At 40.4% G+C, this 24,978-nt stretch overlaps 1 protein-coding gene across 6 annotated transcripts in view; it reads right to left on the bottom strand.

The window, feature by feature from the left end:
• MAP2K4 (mitogen-activated protein kinase kinase 4) overlaps positions 1 to 24,978 on the bottom strand; it is a 213,157-nt gene that overhangs the window by 63,945 nt on the left and 124,234 nt on the right. For 3 of the 6 annotated variants that reach the window (XM_014598221.3, XM_014598230.3, XM_019481860.2), the window contains 3 exons: positions 19,774 to 19,814; positions 12,766 to 12,940; positions 843 to 962 (listed from right to left, as the gene is read on the bottom strand). In XM_014598221.3, the coding sequence (XP_014453707.1) occupies positions 843 to 962; positions 12,766 to 12,940; positions 19,774 to 19,814 (336 nt within the window). Of the gene's footprint in view, positions 1 to 842; positions 963 to 12,765; positions 12,941 to 19,773; positions 19,867 to 24,978 lie in introns of all 6 variants that reach the window. The other 3 variants (XM_019481858.2, XM_019481859.2, XM_019481857.2) reach the window with 2 other exon arrangements.

Raw genomic sequence — 24,978 nt, 5'->3', positions numbered from 1 at the left:
GTATAATTGTAAACACTTAATGTAGACAAGGCCACGTGATATTGAATAACATGTCGCCTGGTTATGCTTAACACTATGGTCTCCACTAGAGTTATCTACAACCAGCTGATATAACATTAAACCCAGCAGGCCTTCTCTACAAGAGTGTTAATTTATTATTAGCACTGCTAATCACCACCCAATCTGTGCAAAACTCTGACCGGACCTAGTGCTATCAGAGCCTTGAGGTACAAACACCCAGAACAATGAAAGGGACTTGTTCAGCAGTCCATGGCATAGCCATGCTGCAACATGTATGCCAGGTAGCTGTAACAGAAACTCTACCCCTTGGGGTACCACTTGCCCCTTGTTGCAAGTGTCTCCAGGGATTCTGCAACCCCAACCTGTCCCAGCAGAGGGCAGTATATGCAGGCTATAACCTTTTTAAGAGCTAAAAGCTAAATCATATTTGACAGTTCCTGTTGTAAAAATTTGAACTTCACATAAAGTATTTCCAGAGAGAAAAATTTAAAAAAAAGCCTGAGTGCTTTACTTTAGAAACTGCCACAAATCCTAGAGGTGAGTAGAAGGAAAAGATAGTAGGAGGACAGGAATGAACACAAGACAGGTCTTATGAATGAACATAACAACAAATATATGCACATGCACACACATACACACATATGCATGTGTACATATGAGCAATTACACATCAGAGTTTCTTCCCTTTAATTATAACTGAAGACACAGAAAACCTGCAGTAAATTAACTCCCTCTTACTATAAATTAGATATTGCCATGAAATATTTTTCCTGTGTAAAGTAAACCCTCTAATACAAATAAAACAAGGTCTAAGTTCCCACCTCTCTGAAGAGTGCTCCATAAAATTGAACAATATATGGGCAGTCACTGCTTCGCATCACTACATCCAAGTCCATCAGAAGCTGTTTCTGTTCTTTTTCATCCACCGTTGACCGAATTCTCTGAAAGAGTAAAAGTGGCAGACGTTTTATTGCTAATCCACTGAGACTGTATCATCATAATTTAATTCTGAAGAACCCTGTCAGTGCTCCAGACACTATGCTAGACCCAGATTCTTACAGACATGGAAACAACATACTCTAAAAAAAAATCAGACCTTGATTTCACATGACACTAGTAAATAAAAAGTACTAAATACATGTAGTTCAGATTAAGAAATCCTTGGCTAAACTTTACTTTAACAAACTCCAGCATTATTGGTGGAGATTCATAAAAACAGGTGAAGAAAATGAAATAATAGATTTTCCTTACTCTCCTTAAAAGCTACAGCAAAATAGTATTTGGGGTTGCTTTCAGAGCTCTATATAGTGAGTTAGCTCCACACCTTCCATTCATGTTAGGGATGAACACAGCTCTGAAATTTAATTGTTAAATATTATATTTACATTTTATAAGAAAGGAATTTAAAAAGAATAGCCACCAGGATGTGCCTATGTACTACAGGACTTAGAAACAGTCAGTACTTTATACCATAAAGCAAAAATCAAAGCCCTAAATTCATGCCTTGCCTGACAGAAATCTGTCTAGTAAGATATCTGCTAAGTTGAATTTTAAACATTACAACCTTCCAAAACTGTCTTTCAGAATATTTTTTTCATGCTTGGTCTTTAATTGAAGATAATATTTTGTTTTTTCAAAGTTTCAGCAAAAATAGCTCAGCTGCTTTGCAGCATGAGAATGGTGGGAGAGACACTTACCATTAAAAACAAATTCTAACAAAATCCTGAACATTGTTTTATAAAAGCAGGCATATAGCTGAAATGGTTGATGTGAAAGATGTAACTTGACATAGAAATAACTTTCAAAGGGCTTATCTACATGTGCTATTAGTGTGCATGAATAAATTACAAGCTTATTGCTCCAGAGTTTATTGCTTCCTGGTGCTGAATTCACACATGCACCCAGGAGCACAGCACATTGAGCCAAGTTGGAGCAGCCCCAGCTGGCAAGGGGCCCAGAGGGTCAGCCTGCAAGTCCGGGGCTGCACCTCTCCAGCTCAATGTGCTACAGAGGGGCTGGCTAGGGCACAAAGGTGCTTTAATATGGGACTAGCCAGCAGGCAGCCCCTGTGCTGAAGCACCCTCGTGCCCCAGCCACCTGGGGCAGTGTCTACATGTGTACTGCTGCAGAGTAAAAAACTCCACAGCAGGAAAGTACTTGTATTTACAAATACTAACCTTTTTGAGGAGTTAATCTACTCTGGCCTACTAGGGGCACACAGGTAGACGTGCGATGTTTACCGTGCAGCTAATTAGTCAAATGAGTGAACAGCTCATGTAGACATGCCCAGAGGGGAGCAATGTACTTCCCACATCCTAAAGGAAACTGGTTTGGCAAATTAAAGAATTTTTTAAACAACAAACTGAGCTTCACTGTAGATATTATATTACTGTGATTATTAAACAGACAATACAGTAAAATACCAGTAGTTTTTCCTATAAGCTTACAGGCATATTTAGCATCTTGCAGTAACTAAAATTATTTTCCTGAATTGCATGAAGGAAAAGCTGTGCTGATGACTACAAGGAAAATATAAAGTATATTGGTGCTAGAAAAATTATCAAAACACAAGAGTGTTTCAGAAACTAATGGCAAAATGGCTGGCCATGCTGGCTATATGAATGTCTGCAAAAAAGTGGGAAATTACAGTGGGGAACACTGATGGCAGCATTATTGAGTGCACTCATTGTTTACAAAGTCTTGCAGTCCAGTAAATGATCATTACACACAAAATGGTTTTATGTTGACATTACCATTACTTTTTGAAACACCGTTGTACAATATAAAGAAGAGATTTTATAATGTAAAGAGTTAAAATCAGAAATTTCAGGACCCATTCTGCCAATGGATATTGGATAATAATACAGAAGGGGGAAAAAAAGCATTCCAAGATGCCATATATGTATGTATTAGGTTGTGGAAAAACCTGTGTCATGTTAGTGCCTAATCTTGCCAATACTACTTAGCATAGTACTCATGGGCATATATACACATGGAATTAATGCGCAATAATAAACCCCGGAGCTTACTGCTCTGGACTTTTTTGCTTCTGGGTGTCCCGTTTGAACGTGCACCCTGAAACAAAAAACTCCAGAGCATGTTGCTCCAGAGTTTATTCATGCGCAACTTGTAGAGACTGGTCAGAGCAGCCTGGGATGGCAGGAGACCCGGGGCAGGGGGGGTCAGCCTGCCAGACCAGGACTACTCTGATCAGACTCTATATGCTACAGAGCCACTGGCTTAGGCACAAGGGTGCTTCAGTATGGGGGCTGTCTGTTGGTTAGACCTGCACTGAAGTACCCTGTGTCCCAACCAGCGGGGACAGCTTCTACATGTGTGCTGCTGCACACAAAGTCAACCCCAGGAGGGTGCTGTGCCCAGGGCAAAGCAGCCTGTGTGAGGCCCCCTTCCCTGTCCCACAGCACACTTACGCCAGGGAGTGAAAGCCCTGGCACACTGGACGCGGAGGGACAGGTGGCAGCCGGAACAGACAAAGAGCCACCCAACCTGTCGGGTGGGTGAGCTAAACTACACCCGTGGTTTCTCCGCCCAGCTCTGCAGGTCACCTCAAAGCGCAGGGCACTGGGCAGTTGCCCCGATTTGCCCCCCACCCCAGGGGCAGCCCTGGCTGCACATGAAAAAACTCTGCAGCAGGGTAGTACTTGTATTTTAAGCATATGTATACATCAAGACATTTACTGCGCAGTTATTTAGTCAACTGAGCAGTAAACATCTCGTGTAGATGAGTCCAGTGCTATTTAGAAAACTGCCATTAGCAGTGACACCATTCGTGTGACAAAATAGTATGCCAAGTATTAAGAGTATGCTTTCAGGATTGGGCCCTTCTCTTGTATTATTTGAAAAACCACATATGATCACATACTTGAATATTATTTCTGGATGATATATACACACAAGGGAGCAGGTGCATCTGCATGGTTGTTCTTACCTTTGGAATTCCCTGATATTTTGAGTGCTTCACCATTCACTCTTAATGTTCTAGTAATTTACATTTCAGCCTAGAACAATAATCATTGCACTTAAATAGAATGTTTCCTGCCCAAAAGATCCTACAGTAATCTGCAAATCTTACAAGCTACTTGCACAGCACAGACAGAAAACACATCACCCACCTCTCCAATGCAACTGACTGGGTAGAAGACAATCATTGTGGGCAGAAAAAATGGATGGCTCATGGGCTCAGTAATAAAGCTACAGAGCTTTTCACCTCTAGGTCACTGGTTCAAAGTTATCTGATGGTAGTTTGGTGTATGTGAAAGTAGTTTTGGGTGCTTGTTCAATTCTTGTCAAATGCACACATAAAAAAAGCACAGCTACCACTGATAATATCCTAATCACTTTTGGGCTCTCTCCAAAGATGCCATGGTCGGAGGTAGTGTAATGTTTCTCTCCCAGCAAAGATGAAGCACACTGACAGGTGATGGAGCTTTGAAGGCATTTGTACCACCTCTGCTCTGACTTCTAGCTCAGGTGTGAAAAAGGATCTTGGTGTGTAAGGATATCAATGCAACAGCTGTTGGGAATACCAAGTGTATACCAAGCTCTGCATGGGCAACTTCACAATTCAATGAACTATTTTTGAAAACAGTGTCATGCCTTTGGTCTGTGTCTACCTGGAATACTTCACAAAACAGATGAACAGTAGCAATTCTGAAATGAGCTTTTCTCCAGCCTGCAACCTTGACATCGGCCTTACCTCCTAAGCCTTCTTTTCTGCCTAATCTCCTTTCCAGAGCACTCCTTCCACTCCACATTTGGTGAAACCCTCATCCATCACTACTTCTTCATTCACTTTCAGTACTAGAATGGTCTGCTCTGTGGCTTCATTTATATTCCTTACTCCAGTCTACACAGACTGCTGCTACATGTCCTTCCCCTCATGGAACAATCTGTAGCTGCATCATCCTGTTACCAAGCAAAATTCTTGAATTCTATTAATTTCTGGATCCTAATAAAAACATCTCTTCAAGTTTTTATGATCTCTCATGGATTCTCTTTAGATTTCTTTCTCTCTCTCTCTCTCTTGCCTGCAGGAAGCAAGATCTGCCCGGCCAATTTCAGGCTGAGCCAAGCCAAGATGGTGACCCTGAAAAGCCACAGAAACCTGCTAGTAGGGGCCGGATCCAGTGATGCCCTCCAACTCTTCTGCTTCTTGGTCTGGGGGTGGATTGCATATGAGTTTGGGCACCTCATCTTACAACAGAATGTGGACCAGTTTGTGTCATGCTAAACCATTAACAGAGCACTGGAAAGTGGGAGATGGACAGTTAGTCCTAAATGTGTAACCCCATGAAGAAGGGGTTTCAATTTCTGGTGATATGAGTGTTTCCATTACCAAGAAATGATTCATGTTCAATCCTGGGAGGGCTATGCACTTTCACTCTTTTGCTTTTAATATTTTTATAGTAAAATTTTAAAAGTAAAAAATGTGTCTCTTTCTTGCACAAATGCACACATATGCATGTGTACACAATCTGGTGCTAGCCTCCTCATCTCTCTGCACAATCTCCTCACTGCTATTGCAATAATCTCCTCCTTGCACCTCCTGCCATGCCTGTTTCTGTGCCTTGTACTTCAGGCTTCAGCCAAAAGCACTTAAGGATACATTTTGTAAAACAAGATACTATTACAATAATAAACTGAAATGAAAATTGAGACTAAGAGCAAATCACTTTTCCAAATACAATTTCCCCAGGGAGGGAGGAAAGGACAGAGTGTAGGGTACAGGTTTCTGTTATAGTAGCAAACTCCTTCAAGCAAACAGAAGAGGTACAAGAACATCATGGAAGCCAGCATGGAATTCTCAACTAATGCAACCTCAAGGTGTTGAAAGAAAGACATGATGTAGTCCTGTAGAAGATTGCTAAAGACTGAGGATACATGACCCCAAGACTGGAAAAAGAGAACCTACATTTTGCACAGCTGCAAGCTTATAGAGGAGCATGGCCAGAAAAAGAGGGCTTTATTTAGAGTATGTTACTCTGCCATATCCCAGTGACCGTAACAAAGACAAGGAAACTATTGGGTCAGAGTCTTGAGTGAACAGTTTTCCTCACCCAAACAACATGTGAGGAATGAAAGGAGATGCTGCTACCTAATATTCAGTGTGCAAGTGCAACATGCAGTAGCATCTAATCTGGAAAGAATTCTACCCTCTCATCACCCCTATAATGCAAGAAGTGGAGTGGAGAGAAGTCACAAGAAAATCCCACAGCCTTAGCATGCCATTTGGGACCATAATGACATAAAAAATCCAGTTCAATGCAGAGTCCCAGCACGTACAGCATATTCTCTTGCACTTTTGGCACTTGGCCAGTAAGTCCAGTGGTACGGGGGAAAAAATCTTTATAACAGTAAATTTAAGGAAAGTTTCATTTTAACACTTTCCTGCTTGCCTTCATCTGAATCAGTCACTTTGCAGAGAACTTCTGACAGTACTTCCAGTGGCACACTGCCGCAGACAAACTCAGGACAATAACCACTTATATCAAAGCAGGAGTCCCCAGAATACTCTAATGCAGTATCAACAGAGGTCAGCTACCTCATGTGGCACAGATAGGTCTCAGCACTAAAGAGGTAATAACTGAGAAGCAGAAGTCCAGAAAGAAGGAACTTCACCCAGTCTTAACATACAAATTAAAATATTTAACTGTGCTGAATAGCAAACAATAAATAGAGCTGCATTTTCCAATTAATCAAAAGCAAACACACTACAGGTTTCCCTCGATTTATGCAGGTTCTTTATATGAGACTTCACTCTTATGCGATGAGCTTATTTAGACCCATAAATCGTTATATGCGAGGTAAATTCACTCTTATGCGAGGAGCAGAGGTGAGTGGGGACAAGCGGAGGCCAGGCACAGGGGGCAGGTGGAGCACGGTGCAGCCCAGCGATTGCAAGCAGCTGGCACCAGCCACTCCCGGGGCCGCTGCAGCCGGGGCTGGGCTGAGTGCCGCTCTGTTCCCTCTGCTTTGCTGCCTTGTACTACCCTGGGAGCGGCACCCCTCCCCTAGTCCCAGCCTCACTCCCTCTGTCCCTCACCGCCATGGGAACCTATCCATATTTGTTACATTTTAAAGTGGGTTTGCTTTACGGGAATTTGATTTATGCAGTGTTCTCCGGGAACGCATGCAACACATAAATTGAAGGAAACCTGTAAACTGAAGGAAAACCTGTGCTATTCTGGCCTTCTACAGCCACCTCAGCTAACAATGGAGACAAAGATCATAAAAACGCTCACACCAAGGTAGTGCATGATTGCAAGGATCTGAAGTGCCATCAGCTCACCAGTCATACTGGGCCTGCCTTTTAGGACTGGGGTGCACTGTGATGCCTTCAATCAATCCATAAAACTACTGGGCGAGCAGAATCCTTGACATAACTTGCTGCTTCCAGAGCTAAGATTTACTTATCGACACATTATTTTTTCTTGATCCACTACAACTGAACTCTATTGTCTCAACTTCCAAGCATAAAGACTCTACCCCATCTTTATTTTTTACTCTACTTTCAAAGTAGTGCCCGTAGGGAGAGCTGGTCAGAGAACTGACTCCTAACACCCAGCCAAGCTGAGAAGTAAAACTATAAACAGTGGTTAATAAACATTACCTAAAGCTAACCATCCCCATGCAGGACTGCTTATTTATGTTTTATACAAAAGTGGAAATAAATGTTTACAGCAAAGCTGGATCCTAATATAAGTAAATAACAAGATTTCTTTATCTTCCTGTAGGAATGCTCTACATCATATAAAAGGAAAGATCAAGATATTTCCTCTAAATGTGGATTTTAATACAATATTGGTGACATCTTGGGTAAGGTCTCACTTAAGAGAAGGAAAACTTACTGATAGATAAGTAAATATTTGGGAGGCACTCAACATAGAAACCAGTTTCTACAAATGGGAAGAAAACTTAAAGCAACTGTTTATAGGTTGGAGGACAGCATAAATAGACAGAAGACCAGGTAGTTATTACACAAAATTGCATGAATGGTACATTTTGCTGCTCTGCACAGGAAATGGCTACATGCCTGAGTGAGCATTTACTGAAGGAGAGTAATCTTTTATGAACAATTTGTAGGCCGAGAAGCTACTGAATTAGTCCATTTGAAAAACATAGATGTTGATGCCTTGCACCCCTTCTTAGATTTCTCAAACAATCCAGAAACAGCCTCGGATCTTCTTCAAGAATTAATCTGTATAAACACATATTAGATAGCCTGACCTCATCTAAAGTATACACGACTCTCCTAGTTGGGGAAGGACACACGACGAAAGAAAATAAACAGAACAGTGCAAGTGATCAGTAGTGAAGGACAGAAAATTCTAGTGGGACCTGAGAATCAACTTATCCAGGGAAAAACTACACTTTAAAGAGGTCCTCCAACTTCTAACAGGGAGTTTTGGGGGGGCTTGTTTTGTTTTGTTCTGTTTACCAAAGAAGAAGTTTGGGAGATTTCTTGAAGTCTATCTCATTCTTCCAGTTTCTTGACAGGGTCTCTTGACCCTGATGAAGAACTACCAAAAGAACTACCAAATATGATGCTGCCAAAAACAACTAAAAAGGAAACTGCACCAAGCCACTTAACACCAAGGCTTAAAGCTAAAAAGAATCCCAGTATATCCCTTGCTGGGATAGCATTTCTTTTCCTTTCAGGACTGCCATGAATATCAGTTACTCTAAATCTTAAGGAAAGCTCAAACTTGTAGATATTTTTTAAGCAGGAAAGCCATGAGGTCTCCTAAAAAGTTATGCTCCAGAAGATAAAATCTCTGGATCTCAAGGGTTGGGAAGTTTAAGGATTCTGGAATAATAGCTTCTCTTACTCCAGAAAGTTCAAGGATGCTGAACTGACAGGTTTAAGAATCCAAGAGAATATGCATTCCTGACCCCTCACTTCTATTAACTGCTCAAAGACATAGTTTTCATTTGCATGTTTCAAATTGGCACCTGCTTAGTCTGTTGACCTGTAGATTGTTTGTTAGCTCAAATATAGGTTATTTTAAGTATTATATGCCATATGTTGTGAGCAACTCAAAGCAGACAGATCTTAATGAGGGTTTGAGAAATATCTTTATTATTGTAGTGTTTATTTACAATACACAACTTCCTGTTCCAGTTTCATTCAGTATTTTTAACCTGTGCTTCTTTATTTCAGTACAAGAGTACAGGTATTTCACAGAGGCTCTTCTCTTGATTTCACACTAATAGCAACCAATCCAAAATCAAACGTAAGGGTACAGAGATCAATTTTCTTACCTGCATGTAAAGTCAAAGAACTTACTCCATCAACCTGTCTGAGACAACCATTTAAGTTGAATTAAATGAGGCCTATCTTAGCTCCGTCAGTGATATAGAAGATCAACTGGTTCCCAACTCTGGCAAGTCCAGTGACTGACTGGATGTTCTGTGACATACAGAGGTTTATAAGCACTATGGAAAAGCTACTACCTCCAGTCAGTGTCACACAATGTAAATGGAGACCCTGGAGGGCAAGTACTTGAGGTGATCTTAGAATAAATACAAATTTTAAGTTCTTTGGACTAGAATCAAGAGAATCCCATACAGACAGACCAGATCCTAAGGCATCCTTCTAAAAATAGCTGATGAAACCTCTAAAGAAGATCTAAGGAACTTGAACAGTCAGAAAGATCAGAATTCAAAGATACCTCTTGTAGGGCTGGTCTATCAACAAGTCACCTAAGAACTTCGGATCATAGACTGGCTATAAGAAATCCCACGGGCTTATGAAAAACAAAGAACAAAAGACAAAGTCAAAAGGCACTGCCTGAAATTGTAAATGCAGCAAAGTGCAAGTAGCACTGATGACACAGGCAAATGAACACATAAGGATGGATTTCTTTTTAGGAAAACAAGAAGTTGAATTCTGCCAGAAAGGCCTGGAATCCATACACAAATGAATGTTGAACCCCACTACTCATCTTGGTCAGAACCAGTACTGTACAAGATTTATTTTCTTCCCTTTCTGGCTGGCCTACCACACCAGATAAATATCCAGGAAGAGAGTTTTGTTTCTAGTTAAATGAGATTTGCAGTGTTGTCTTTTACTGTTTACTGATTAAAAGGAGGGAGAGAAACCTAAATCTCTCTGATCATTCTGGAAAACCATTTGCTGGTAGTGTATTTTCTTTTTATTTGTTTTGGAAAGCTTGCAAGCTTTGGAAGAAAATTCTGCTTTAAGGGGGGAAATCTAGAGAACCCACACGTGTCTTTTTCATTTGACTTTCTTTTTCTTACCCTTTTTCCTCCGACATGCTCTTCTTCCTTTTTCCCCTCCACCCTCCTTTTATTTTGGTCACCATACACTAAAGTGTCATGGAGGTCTCCCTGCACTTACATCACTGGCACCGCCTGGTAGCACACCATGGAACCTACCAAGCTATTTAGCTTCACTATGGTACAAATAACTGCTTCCATGGCAGCTTCTTTCCTGCTGCCCCGCTCTTTGACCTACTTTTGAAGAAAGAAGGGGATGATACAGAATGAGGAGAAGAAAAGGATCACAGCTGGGCATCACATACATATGCCTGGAGATTAAGAGAGAAGAGGCCTAGGGGAATTTTTCTATCCTTGCACAGAGGCAAGACACTGGGAGTTCAAGGTGAGACAGTACCATCAGCAAGCAGTACAATGTAGGCTAGAGAGGGGGAGTGGAAGAGAGAGAGAGAAAGGAATCTTGGAAGGTGAAGAGGGTAAATATAATCAAAGCAGATCACAGAGCACCCACAGGTGAGACTGGGGTGGAGCTGGGCCAAAGCAATTATAACCCAGTCTGCGCAAAGAGCCACAGAAATCAGAGAAAGGGGCCACATCTAGTACATCTTTTCAGCAGCTAGTTCAGGATCAGTTTGTCCTTAAAACACCCCAAGGGACTATGCCAGTCAGACTACCAGCCCCATGCTGGGGTAAAACTTTCAGTCTGAGAAATCACAGACATTATTCCACCCACATTTTTCTTTGCTTAATTTAATCCTTTTTATATCCCCTTGGACCCTGTCTCCCTGCTGTTCCTCCCCTTCCAATATGTGTAAACAGACTCCCTGACTCCTAAAAACTCACCCAAGAAAATAGTACTTCTGGTTAAACTCTGCATGCCCAAGGGAAAAGGTATGCCAAGAGGACAGCAGGCAGAACCTGAGACCCAGAGAGGGGTAAGGGGTAGCAGCTGGCAGTCAAGACCTGCAGGACAGCAGCCAAGACCCACAGGGGAACTATTTTTCCTTTTATATGTTAAGTTTCAATCACTAAAAAAACACAGAAAACTTTCTTCTAAAAAGTTGGACCCAGTCCATCTTCCACATGCAGGGAATGTCAGCATAATGCCTCACTGCCAGGCTGGTGGCAGAGGATTTTGGTACATATCCTCCAACTAAGCCCAAGGACAAAGAGTGGCTTGCAGAACACTACAGTTGCTTCTTCCATCTCCTATTCATTGGGCTTTCTGAGGCTGGGAGTGTTGGAGCAGCAGCAAGCCCTGTCCAGGCTCTGTTCCACTATGTCCCTTCAAATAACTCAGGATGGCCCAAACAGCCATCCCTTTGCTGTCAGAAGGTCACCCGGTATCTAGGGACGTCAGAAGAAAGCTTCTGAGGACTCTAGGGGCATCTAGCTCTACCTGTGAAAAGCACAGACAAATCTGAATCAGTTTAGCTTCATCACCGTCTCTGCAGTATGGAATGATTGTCAGCATCAGAGCCTTCACAAATTAGCCCTAACCTCTGCAAAGCCTCTAATGTGGGAGTTCAGAGAGTATCCCAAAGAAAGACAACAGAATAGGTTTACAAGGGTGACACATGGTCCTAGGGAGTTCAGAGCTCACTTCTCCTCCACTGAAGGTAGTAGAGCATGCATCACTATTTTGTATTTATAACTAGAGATAAAAGTCTGATGTCATTATCCAGCCACCAACAAAAAACAGTGTACGCTAAGCCTTCAAAGTGAAACTCCATCAGTCACCTTTACTCAACTGGGCAGTTAGTGTTCCTTCCAAAACCCTCAACAAGTACCTCTGTCATGGCAAAGTCAAAGATTTATTTAGATTACACCAAGTTAGGAAAATGAGATTTACTTTTTTAAGTGAATTTGTTGCTCGTGTAAGGTATCAAATAGATAGTACAGGAAACTGACAACCTGCCCTCCACAAAACTAGTTCAGCCTGGGTAGCACAATGCAAGGTATTCTGTACTAATAAATCACTACAAGAGTCACAGCAGTTTACTTTCTAAAACATACCCACTCTGCTCCTGTTTCCTTCCGGTGAGGTTGTCTATAACTGAGCCATTGGCATGTACCCAGTAGGAAACAGTCTCAAAACACTATCTCATTTTACAAAGGACACCAAACAACCATTGGATGTTAATATGTGCTTACAACTGACCTAGGCTGGATGTGAACCAGTGACCTAGAGGTGAAAAGCTTCATATCCCATTACGAGTCTCCAGAGTCATCCGAGCCCCCCAAATCAGTTGATTCCTAAGAGAAAGAGTCAGTTTTTAAAGGGCACAAGCAAGTTAAAAAAGCTTCACAAATCACTTGACATATATGCCCATTATACACTGTAATTTCAGCAAAAGCAGCCTTTATACTAGCAAGAAATAGAACAGAACAGTAGATGAGTGATAGATGGATGAACATTAATTCTCCATCATGCTTCCTTCTTTAATGGATTGAAGTACAAACATAATTATGGGCATCACCTACTTTAACTGCCATAATTTGCCCACTTGGTTTGTGGACCATTTTGTTGACAGAACCATAAGCGCCTCGTCCAATTTCTCCAAGGTCTTTCAAGTCCTCTGCAGTAAAATCCCAATGTTGTTCAGGGGAAATCTTCAATTTTCCTGATGATTCAATGCTGTGTGTTCTCAGTCTCTCTCTGTCAAAAATATTGGGAAGCAATTTTTCCACATTTTAAATAGTTTGTAACTTTCTCTTTTCAGCAGCACTTGATTAAACATTAGAAGAGAGGGGTTCATATAGACTACAGCAACAATGATTCCAAGGTGGACTCTGGTTAGGAGTGCAAGATTGAGGGATATACTAGATTGAAAATTAAATACATTAGCTCACAGCTTCACATTACTTTAAGTTTTCTCAGCTGCGGTATAAGGCTCAATATATCTCTTATATTAGAGTCATTCTAATCACTCTCCTACACAGTTACTTTCTACTTTTGCACAAAAATGCAATAGGCTCATAGATGGACTCAGAATAGCATGCAGAATCAACAGTTTGAAGAGTACTTCCCAGGCCCTTATATACAAGGCTACATGTGCCATTTCCACTTCTCTGCAGTGAATGCAGCATTACACTCTATAGTGACTGACTGTATTACTTGTACTGGCCATGACACACAGGGATTTTAGCAGGAGTTTTATGGAGACCATATTGATCTTAATGAAAATTTGTAATTTATTTCAAATATGGCATAAATGTCTTCCTTCAGTTGAAAAAAATGCATGAAGAGCCATTAATTTCTTTTACATTTATAAAATACAAATTAATCATAACTCAAGAAACTACCAGCCCACAAGCTTCTTGAAAAGTAATTCCTGACAAAGTGCCTCATCCCGGAGTCCGTGGGCACAGATTGCTCCCACTAACCTCAACAGGAGCGTCTCTGTGTAAGGAGTATAGTGGTATCTATGGTTTAGAGTAGAAAAGTAACAGATTTCCACGGTTATTTTAAGGTGCTTCCTATTACTTATTCCTATGTATTTTCAACACTTTTTTCCTACTAAATAACAGTGCTTACCTTAAAAAATCTGTGAAAGTTTCCAGTGAATCTCATACATTAATCGTTGATTAGCACTTGTTTTGTCATAAACTATGCTAGGGACTGGGCTCCTGCTTTAAGTAGCATTAATAAAAAGCCAGCTCTCACTGGGTACATCTACACATGCAATTAAGGCAAAGCAATAAACTCCGGAGCACTTTGAGCCAGTGTGTGCTGCTCCTAGGCACAGTGTCTACACAAGCACCCGGGACCACAGCACTTTCAATCAGGGCAGAGCAGGCCCAGGCGGGTAGCAGGCATGGGGTAGGTTAGCCCTAGGCTCCGGGCAGCAGCATCAGGGCTGGCTGGGGCATAAGAGTGCCAAAAGCATGGAGCTGTATGGCTAGGTGGCAGGCAGCCCCCACACTTTAGCACACTTGTGCCCCACCCACCCTGTCACCATCTACACGTGCATTTCATTGCACTTAGTTACTCTGCCATAAAATAGTACTGTCCCTGACAGGACTATCTTACAGCAGAGTTAATTAATTTACTGCACCCTAATATCGGCACACATGTAGATGAAGCTGCTTTACTGCGGAGCTAATTAGTCAAATCCACACTAAAACACACATGTAGATGCACCTATTGAGAGGCATCAGCATCATGGATTTATTAAACCACCGTTATTTGTATAAACCACATAAGCAAGGGATTTTCTGTCAAACTAATCGCTAATCATATTTGTTTCATTTGGGCATATGACAAAGCAACTGACATTTCCAGCATTTGGTCAAATGAACAATAACAAGGACTAGACATCTGATCAGACATTTAAAATGTCTTGTTACCAGCCAAAGGAGCCAATATATTACACTTTATTCCAGTTTATGCTGATAAATACAAGAGGATGCCATCAGCCAGCAGCAGCAAATGACACCTTGTCTGATATTATAATGGGCCTAATCCTAAACTCTTTTAGGTTTCACTGGAATTTTAGACTTTTAAAGGCAGAGGTATCCTCCATTAGGCACACAAAAGCCTGCAAGAAGCAGAAGTGTTCTTCATTATTCAGCATTCCTCAATTCCTGTGTGTTTAATCCCACAACTAAAATAGCTGCATTAATTTAGTTTTGGATAGAATTAAATTAACAATAAGCAAGGAATGGAATCAAGGAAATAGAAGAAAAGAGGCATTTTTTTTTTTTAAAAGAGCAACTAAAACTAAGAATAGAATAGAAAGCCCTCTGACTTTGCCCACTGCCTTTACTGAATATAAAAGGCAGTCCACCTAGACAGCAGAGTGACAATAATAAGTTCCTGCCTTGCTGGTTTCACATTTTGACTTATCAGTAATCAGAAAATAGTTCCACTTTTTCTGGAAGAAGCTAGTAGGGGTGAACCACTGCTCAGAAAGGGCATTAAAACATAGCATCTCCTGCATACTCTTCTTAGCCAGAGTAACAAAAAGAGAGGTTGATAAATAGCCATCCAGGGCAATGAAGAGAAAACCTGTTGATGGAAACTCATGCTGGACTAGATGATCTCATAAGGTCCATTTGAGACCTACTTTCCTAGGATCTTATATTGTCGCTGCAACATGGGGGAGTAGAGCTGGTCAGAAACATCCCATGGAAATGTCTCAATTTCACCAAATTTTGTTTCAGAGGGAGGGAAGAAAGAAGGCATTTGAATGAGGCTGAAGAATTCATCATCATCATTTTCTGAACAAAATGTTTTGATTTTTCATTTCAAAAGGCCTTTTCATGTTGATTTCTTTTACTTTAATTCATAAAAGTACTAAACATGCAGAAACAGAACTATTCCACCAACCCAAAATGAATTTTTAAATGTTGTTGCATAGAAAATTTGAGGGGGGGAGGTCCATTCCAAAACATAAAATATAAATAAAACTCACAGAATTTCCTGTGAAAAAGAAAATCCTTTTCTTTTCTAGACCTTATCTGAATGTTAACTCAATCTGCAGGGCAGAAAACTAAGAGAAAGGATGAAGGTACAGTCCAGGCTCTGCCTGTCTTCCTACAGATGGGAAGTCCAATGTACTGAATCTGGTGTAAATCTGGAGCATGAATCCCAAAAGAATAGGTTCTGGTCATAAATACTAACACTACTCATACAAGTTTCATTACATTGTTGCTTGATTTAATTTCCTTTTTCATTAAAAAATATATTCTCAGTTGCCATCAGAGCTTCAGTCACCTTTCCAAATGTCCACATGAAATGGTCATTTGGCTAAAAAAGTTTCATAAAGATTATTTTAATTTAGGCAAAGTGATAGAAGACAATGTTGAAGTTTTCCTGTGAGAAGCACAGAGTGATTTATGTAAGTTTTTATAGCTGAATTTCTTAAAGAGAAAGATAATGTAGGACTTTCCTACATTAGGGATTTCTACATGGGTGAATCTGCACAAGAGTGCAAATCTCAAGCATCAGTGAGCGCTCTGCACTGGTATAAAACTAAGTTCAGTCATACCAGTGTAAATCCCATCAGCACCATGCATTTATGGGTTGGTTTGCAATGATATAGCTACACCAGTGAAAAAAACCCTAACACAGACAAGCCCAAATTAGACTGAACATATTTAAATGTTGCCTTAAGGAATTAGATTGCTGAACAGTAAAAGAGCAACTCTGGAGTACGATACTCAGATAAAGTGAGAAATAGTTAATGCCCAGTTCCTGCGTCCTTGCTCCTGTGTGCCAATCAGAGTTCAATCATTCACAATTAGTACTAAATTAGTCTTCTCTTACCCTTTTTCCCTTTTGTTTTCTGATTATGCAAATCAAAGTTATCTAAGGCTAAGAATGTAGGTACAAAGCCATTTCATCTGCAGGACATATGTATTTTAGAACAACAAGAAGCATCCAAGGAATAACCCAAAACCACTTGGTGGGGGGGTTTTAAGGTTAAATAGCATACACTAACAGCAATATAACTTTTAATATATATACAAGTGGAGCTTGATTAATATTCTCATCCTCAAACAATTTAAAGATGGAGTTTTCAAAGGGCCGTCAGGATTTTGGTGTCCAACTACCATTGACCTCTCTGGGATTTGAACTTTTAATTTCCTTCAGTATCCTTGAATATCCCAGGTGAGAATGTTGAACCAAAAATTATTAGAGATGTCTAAATCCCATGGGGCTTGAACAGATGATGAGGCTGATACTTTATGTAACCACTATTATATCTGGAAAACACCAATATATGGGTCTTATAACAGACAGTTGCTTATAATGGCAGCTATATTGCAGGAAGTAGGAACATCAAGTAAGATAATTATTCTTTCTTTCTAAAGAAAGAAAAATGGTTGCGTATCCAGGTTGGCAGCAGACCCACAGAATATTTAAATCTGGTACCACAACTAGGCCAAGGACAATGCCACCCAAATTCAGGATGTGAAGCTGCTAATAAGTTTGGCAAGCCAGATTCTTACAAGGAAGCTCGTATCTACACAGCACACAAGATGTCAAAAGCCTAACCACAAAGATATTTGGGTTTTAGATATGATAATTGTTGCTTTATTATTCACTGTTATATTTTTTTCTTTAATCCCTACTATTAGCACCCTGTCCATAGGGATATTAATGCTTTAAAAACTTTTCACATGAAAAAAGTCCTGTGGGGGCAAAAAGAAAGATGGTAGAAAATTTCAAGCAAAACTTAGCCATTAGGAATAAGACCCTATGTAACAGATCAAGACCAGAAGAAAAAATAGCTAGGCAAACTGTCTACATCTTCAATGATCTACTTTGTGTCCTTTAGCTAAGTGGTGCTTGCGAATTTCAGAGGAAAAGGGACTCAGCACTACAGTGGGTATATAAAACACAGATTGTGCATTGTTTGAGAATTCATCATACAAACTGTACTTTACAAACAGGACTAATCTAAGATCTATGAGGAAGTCACTCTTTAAGGCTTCCACTTGCAATGATATTACTAAAAATATATTCCAAATTTACTTGTTCCAAACCTTGGTAAAAAGATACTGTACAAAATAGCATATGAGAAGCCATTTTGTGATGAACAGGCTGGTAAGTCAAATAAATGACGAAGGTAAATTCATAGAAAAAAAAGGCTTTCATGCCAAGATCTCTGGCTTAATAAGGACTTTTGTATTGTTTACCATTCCAAAATAAAATTAGGTTTATGATTTGGCTAACAAATCTAGATCATTTATTTGAACAGTGCAAAATTTCCTTAGGCTTTTTGTTTAATTGTGGTCTTTATAAAATAATCTGTATAAGTGGAAGCTAACCAACATTAATAAAACAGTAACCCTATTTTACATTTCACAGAAGGGGGGTGGACTTTTTAGCAGCAAAGTTGCAATAATTTCTAGTGGTTTTAAAGTATCAGCTCCCTGACAAAATTTTGACAGAATCCCAAAAAAATTTCTCCCTTGCAATAACCAGGCTAACAAAATAATAGGAATTTCTGTTCAAGGTATAATACCTCTTATTTGCTATTTGTACATCTTTCTGACATTTATTCTCATCATCTGTTTTTAATACATTCAGCATCCCTCAACCAGTAAATCTCAAAAACAAAAGCCCATTTCTTTCTTCATCAAGAAATGACAGAAGCTCCATTTAGGCTGATTTTGGCTTTTGATAGTCTTAACAAATTTTCAAAGACATTTCTGCAATGCCCAGGTAACGGTGCAGAATGTCACAGCTCTCAGAGCCTGATCCAAACACTCATTCACAGCCAAGAAATGTTTCCAACCAACTTCAGCAGGGTTGGATAAAGCCTTTAGAAGTTCCAACATTTTCTTTTGACAGACAGAATCATTCTTTATGTACTAAAGGATTATTATAAAGAGGAAGGTGATCAATTGTTTTCTGTGTCCACAGAGGACAGAACAAGAAGTAATAGCCTTAGACTGGAACAAGGAAGATTTAAATTAAGTATTAGCAAGAACTTCTAATTATGAAAGTTGTTAAGCACTGGAGCATATTACCTAGAGCAGTGGTTCCTCCTTAGAGTTGAGGCACCTCTCAGAAAATGTCAGCTGTTAGTTTTCTCTCTTTTTTTGACTATGCAAAAAAAATAACAGAACAATTCTTCTGTTGCAAAGAACTTAGAAAGACTACAACAGGTCAGAATGTTTCTAACACTACAACTTCCTATTTGAAATCGACGAGTTTATCTTGTGAATCATGTGTGCAGACCTAACAGTGCTAACATTGCATGGAACCTGACAAAGGATCTTATGGCACCTCAGGGTGCTGCAGCACCCTGGGTGAGAATCACTGACCTAGAGATATGATATCTTCTTCATTAGAAGCTTTCAAGAGCCAGTTAGAGAATCATTTGGCTGGGGCAGTTTAAGCAGGAAATGCCTGCCTTGGGAAGGGGGCTGTGCTACATGACATTCTTGGGTCTCTTCCAGTCCTACTTTTCTACTCTATGAATGAATGCTCCAATTCTATAATTTTGCCCTCAAATTTATGCCAGGGTAATTTAGATTCAGACCAACCCTGTCCAAAATAATGGAGTCCTTCTGATCTGTTACTCTGGCCCCAGGCATAAATCCCTAGACCACCACACTCATCTTTGTTTGAAGGGGACCATGCAGCCAGATCCATTCACCCAACCTATCAGGGATAGATATTTTAGGCTTTTGTTTTGATTCAAACTTTATGGAGTAATGTCAAAATCTTTGAGTTAGTAATTTTAACAGCCCTTCTAAAAAGGCAGACTGTTTTCTGAAAAACATACTTCCTCAGCCAGTGCCAGATATCAGTGAGAGAACAGGAAACAGTGACATGAGCACATCATTAAGTATAAACATCAGAATATATTTTAAATAATTTTTAAAACCAGTATTAAAATGTAGTATCATTATTACTATACAGAAATAACTCATGGAATGACTGCATCACTGAGAAAAATTCTGTTAGTTCATAGATGCCATTTTTGCTGATATGGAAATATTTGACAATGGCTAACAGACAGTTAAGCTTACTGTAGCCTGCTGGAAAGTTTCTGGATGAGGTCCGCTTCTCTCTTGAAAGTGAACGGGACAATGTGATTACTACTCAGTGTTGCTTGTGTATCACTTCAGCCAGGAAAGAGTTGTGAAAATGACAGGAAAACATGGTGCTGTTATCATATGACACAATAATGTATAACACAATACTCATCTAGACACACTGTCTGTGGAGTGGCTAGCATAAGAAATTAGTTCACTTTATTTTTAAGCCTATCTAATACACCCCCCTTAAAAGGGAGCAATGCACTAGAATTACTCTTAATGCATCATATTATGTGCGTTTTGTTTTCTTAGAGCAGTGGACATTTTATTTTCAATTGTAATATTATTATAAATACCAATCATTGAAATCAAATCTACTAACCAAAATAACTACATTAACACCACCTTACAGCCTTATGGCAGAGATTTACCATATGATCATCATCATTTATTTTCCTCTTGTGCTTTGAAAAAGGAGAATTTCTTACCTTAAAAACTACTGGCTTGGATCCACCCAGCTAGAACTGGTAGTCATTCCAATTTAGACCTGTCAGTGAAGGTAGGTCAGCCCATCCCCTACTGAATAATGCTGTAAATCTTGAGAGCACTACATTCTTTCCTTTTATTTTCAGACCTCCGCGGCTAACAGAGGAACCAAAGGTTGGCTACTAATCCGTATAGCGTGACTTGTTCGAAAATAAAAATAAGGCTCTGAATATACATTTCTCATATACATTTCTGGTGAGAAACTTTTCTTTCCTATGGCTAGGTTCCATTATTTAAGAATGGATGGGCTCTGGCTAGTAGAACCCCTTTTAAAGCATTTTGGGAAGATAGACAAAAAATGATCATTCAAATAGTTCTGCTTACAAGCATAGCAACCATGAAAAATGATGTTGAGAAACAGCTGCATGACTGCACAACTCATTCTTTGCAAACAACTCAAGAACTAGAACTCCTTATGCTAAACATCATCATTATATTCGTCATATACAATTTCTCTATTATGATTGTTCTTAAAGCCATTTTGCTAATGTAAACCTTGCACTTTGTTAATATTGTTAAGAGAAACAATTACCAGATGCAGAGTTAAATGCTGGGAAACTTAAAAGCCTTTCTGACCTCTAGATTGTTTTAGTCTTTTAAAGTGTGTGGGGGACAAATTCTGGTACTGATGTGATTAATTCTGAAATTCACTGCAACTTTAAAGGGACACCTAGTCATGAAAGGAACACCTTTGTATCTATTTCAGGCAAGGATGCATCTGAAATACAGGAATCATCCCACTAGAGCAGTGATTCTCAACCAGGGTGTTACGCTATGACAGTCTTTGAAGGGTGCTGCAGAAAGAGAGGAGATAGGCAAGATAAGTTTGAGGGGATGACTGTAGGCTCTTCCCTTCCAGCTGCTTGTCTTCCCACAACTCACTTCACTGTAGGCTCTTCCCTGCCAGCTGCTCTTCTACCTTCCCCCAACCCCTCCGTAAGGAGATATGTACTATAACAAATAAATTAGTTTTTGATGGGGTAACAATTCACAAAATTTATGCAGGGTGCCTCAAGTCTATAAAGGTTGAGAACCACTGTCATCATCAGCAGTCCTTCAGTACAAGAAGGACAGACTTCCAATAGATAGAGAAGCCACTAGTGAGTCCTTAGGTGACTGAGGAAGCCGATATGTGACCCACGTGTTTGGCTGCCAACATAGCAAATAGTTCTGGGAGGAAGGACTAGACCCTGGTAACATTGGGTTACAGCTCTTTTCCTTTATCTCTGTCATCTATATACTTTCATAGTGAGATGGGTTTGCTAGAAATGACCATACAGAATGCCACTGGGGATGACTCAGTGCTCAAGTCTCCCAGGTATCGATGTTAATATTTCATTTCTTCATATTAGCTTTCAAAGTGACCTGGAATCTCTTTTGCCCGCCTCTAGAGCAGTGACCATCAGTGAGTTGGGGGTTCAGGACCTGCTTGGGATTTGGTTGTCAGGCATCCTTATGACATGTCTTGTCCAATGAAGATTGTGCTGCATAAACATGGCTTCAAGGCTGATAGTGCTTGCTGGAGTCAAAATGCTGGTCCTTCAGTCCTTCCAGTTGATATGGAGGATTTTCCAAACATATCAGTGATGGTAACATCCCAAAGCTTTCAGGTGTTTCTGATATATTGTCCAGGTTTCATACCCATACACCAGAGTAGGAATGACAACAACTTCGTAGACAATAAGCTTGGTTTGGTTTCTGATGTCATAATCAAAGACTCGATTTTGGAGATGTCCAAATGCAGCACTGGCAGATTTTATCCAGTGTTGAATATTGTCATCTAGGTTTACTGTTTGGGACTGGTGCCTATTCAGGTAGCGGAAATGCTCAACATTCTCCTAAGATTGAGCTCTAATTGTAATACAAAGAGGAACAGCTAGATAGTTTGGGCTAGAAAGCTGACAGAAAGTCCAAGCATTTCGTACGCTTCACGGAAACAGCAAAGAGTGACCTAAAACTCTTCAAATCAGTGGGCACATGTGACAACTGTCAGCATAATGAAGATCAGTTATGCAGATCTTGGTTATCTTGGATTTGGAATGTAACTAATATTAAAGTGATTCCTGTCTGTGCAATACTAGATGCTGACTCCAGATGGAAGTCTATCAGCAACGAGATGCAGAATAGCTACAATATAGATGGAAAAGAGTGCTGGTGCAACCACACACCCTTGCTTGACTTGAGTTCTAATAGTGAAAGGGTGCGTTTCCAAGCCATTGCTTAAGATGGTTGCCAGGCAGCTGCTCTCAGGAAGAAGTGTGGTAATGGTAACAAATTTTGACAAGTAACTAAATCTTAACAGGATCTTCCAGAGGGCCTCTATGCTGATTGAAGAAAAGACCTTAGGCCAATAAAAGCCATGTCAAAGATCTTGGTTTTGCTCCTGGCATTTCTCCTGCAGCTGCCTAGCAATTCTTTTGTACCCCTGAGTGATCTAAAACCACACTGGGACTTGGGTATAATCTCCTCATTAAGGAAAGTGAGTTTATTAAGGAGATTGCAGGCAAGGATCTTCCTAGCTATGAACAGGAGTACCATAATATGGTAATTGCTGCAAAAGAATTCTCTTTTCTTGAATATGGTAATGATTCTGGCCTCTCTCAAGTCACAGAAAATCTGTTCATGTTTCCAGATTTTCATAATAGTGACACGTAGTTGAAGAGAGAGATTTTTCCCACCCTGCTTATAAATTTCAGCTAATATTCCTTCAGGCTCACATGCTTTGTTGTTCTTCATCTGCTTAATAGCTTTCAAGGCCTCTTGGTTCTACAAGGCAGTCCTTAATAGGGTGTTGTTATATGGTTTCCACAGTATTGTCTTTATCCAAAACCTCTTGCAAGTGCTCCTTCCACTGTGGGTTGATGGTGAAGTGCTGTTCCATCTGTTGAGAGCAAATTCAGGCCTGGATCATGAAACTCTATGTTAAGTAGGTCAGCAGATGACCTCTACCGGACCCACCCTCTGCAGAGTGATGTCAGCTACCTGCAAAGGCCCTGAATAGAGTGCTGTGTGCACACCTGCGTGCTGAGTGCAGAGCCTTGTGAGTGGAGTGCACTACCTGTATAAAACCTCATTTTGATTGACGGCTCCATGTGTGTGACTGGGCACACTTGAGCTTGGTGTGTGTGAAGGTGCGTATGTGAGTGTGAGGAGGGGAAGAAGTGACAGGAAGGATATGATAGATTGGATGAAGTGAGTGATTGGGTGAAAGGCGGAACACGAGCGGGACCACAGCGTGGAGCGGAGATTCCTCTCATCGCCGGGGTTCATCCATCGCTGAGGCTGCCTTGAGTCAGGAAGGAGTCGGCTCACTGACAACTCCCTGTCAGTTGCACGACAGTGCTATGGTAGCGGCTCCCCTTGTTCCGGTGTAAGTATCGCCCCTCCTAGGTGGGATTGGATCCAGGCTACCACTGTCCTGAAACCCTGTAAGCGACCAGTAACCCACACAGAAGTAGGCAGGCTTTGGGTACTGGGGCAAAGGGGAGACAGAGCTGAACGCTGGCGGAGCCTTCAATAAATGAATCTTTCTTTGAATCTCTGCTCTTCGACAAAGCTCGGATTCACAGAATTTTCACTGTGTGTGTTTATACTTTGTAGTTAACTTTACTGTTGTTTCCAAAGTGTGTTAATTAATAAACCGTTTTATTCATGTACCGTAAGCAGTTCTCTTTGTGATTATTAATTTTAAATCAGCGATAGATATGGACAGGGCGAAGACCCACCATACCTTTCTGGGGAGAGATCCAAGAGGAAGGAGCTGTTTGGGCCTGCTTTATAAATTGGTTTAAAAGAGTGACCACCCCCTGCCCCCACCCCTGCCACATCCTTGGATCTCAGAGGGATGGCTCAGTGTGTGCTTGGCCCATAGATAACTCTGGTTGTGCTGAAGAAACCATGGAGGCAGTGGCTGTTGACAGCCTTTTGAATTTCTTTTGCTTTGTCCTTCTTCTTTTGCTCTCTAATTTTCTTTTGGGTCTCAGCTTAAATGTGGTGATAAGTGTGTTGCTTCTTTTTGGAGCGGATGTCATTCTTGCCAAGGTCTGAAGACTCTCTTTATTCTGTCAGTGAAAGCTTGTATTTCCCTATTGTTCACCTCAAACCATTTCTGATGTTTGTTTGTGGAGACGCCTAGCGATTCTTCACACACCTCACAGATACCTTTCTTGAGGCTCTCCCAGTAGTCAGCACGGATCCTGGTTTTCTTTGATTTAAAAAAATCCCCAATTTTTGGTGAAAAAAAAGTAACCCCAAATCCACATTTTCCTGTGATTTAAATGAAACAAGACTAATCTATAGATAGATAGATAGATATAGTGGTGTTTCATTTTAATCACAAAAATATGGACTTGAGCTTACTTGTTGTTTAACTGAAAATTGGGATTTTTTTTTTTAAATCAGAGAAAAGCAGGATCCCTGGTAATCAGTGGTATTGAGATGTTAGAGAGTTTCTCACCGAGACACTTCTGGAGATGATTACTTTTAGCAGGGTCTTTCTAGCACTTGATATTGAATCTCCTCCTTGGTAGCTTCTTTGGTTTACATCATTTGGGGCAACAAAAATGAACATGATGGAACATATCACATGATGACCTGTCCAGCAGTTATCTACACTGGTTACAGCTCTGGTGATACAGACACTGCACATTC

The sequence above is a fragment of the Alligator mississippiensis genome, chromosome 8, assembly GCF_030867095.1.
Source record: "Alligator mississippiensis isolate rAllMis1 chromosome 8, rAllMis1, whole genome shotgun sequence".
Classification (NCBI taxonomy): domain Eukaryota; kingdom Metazoa; phylum Chordata; order Crocodylia; family Alligatoridae; genus Alligator; species Alligator mississippiensis.
Note: the sequence above shows the minus strand (reverse complement) of the source record. Positions and strands in the feature narration are given on the sequence as shown.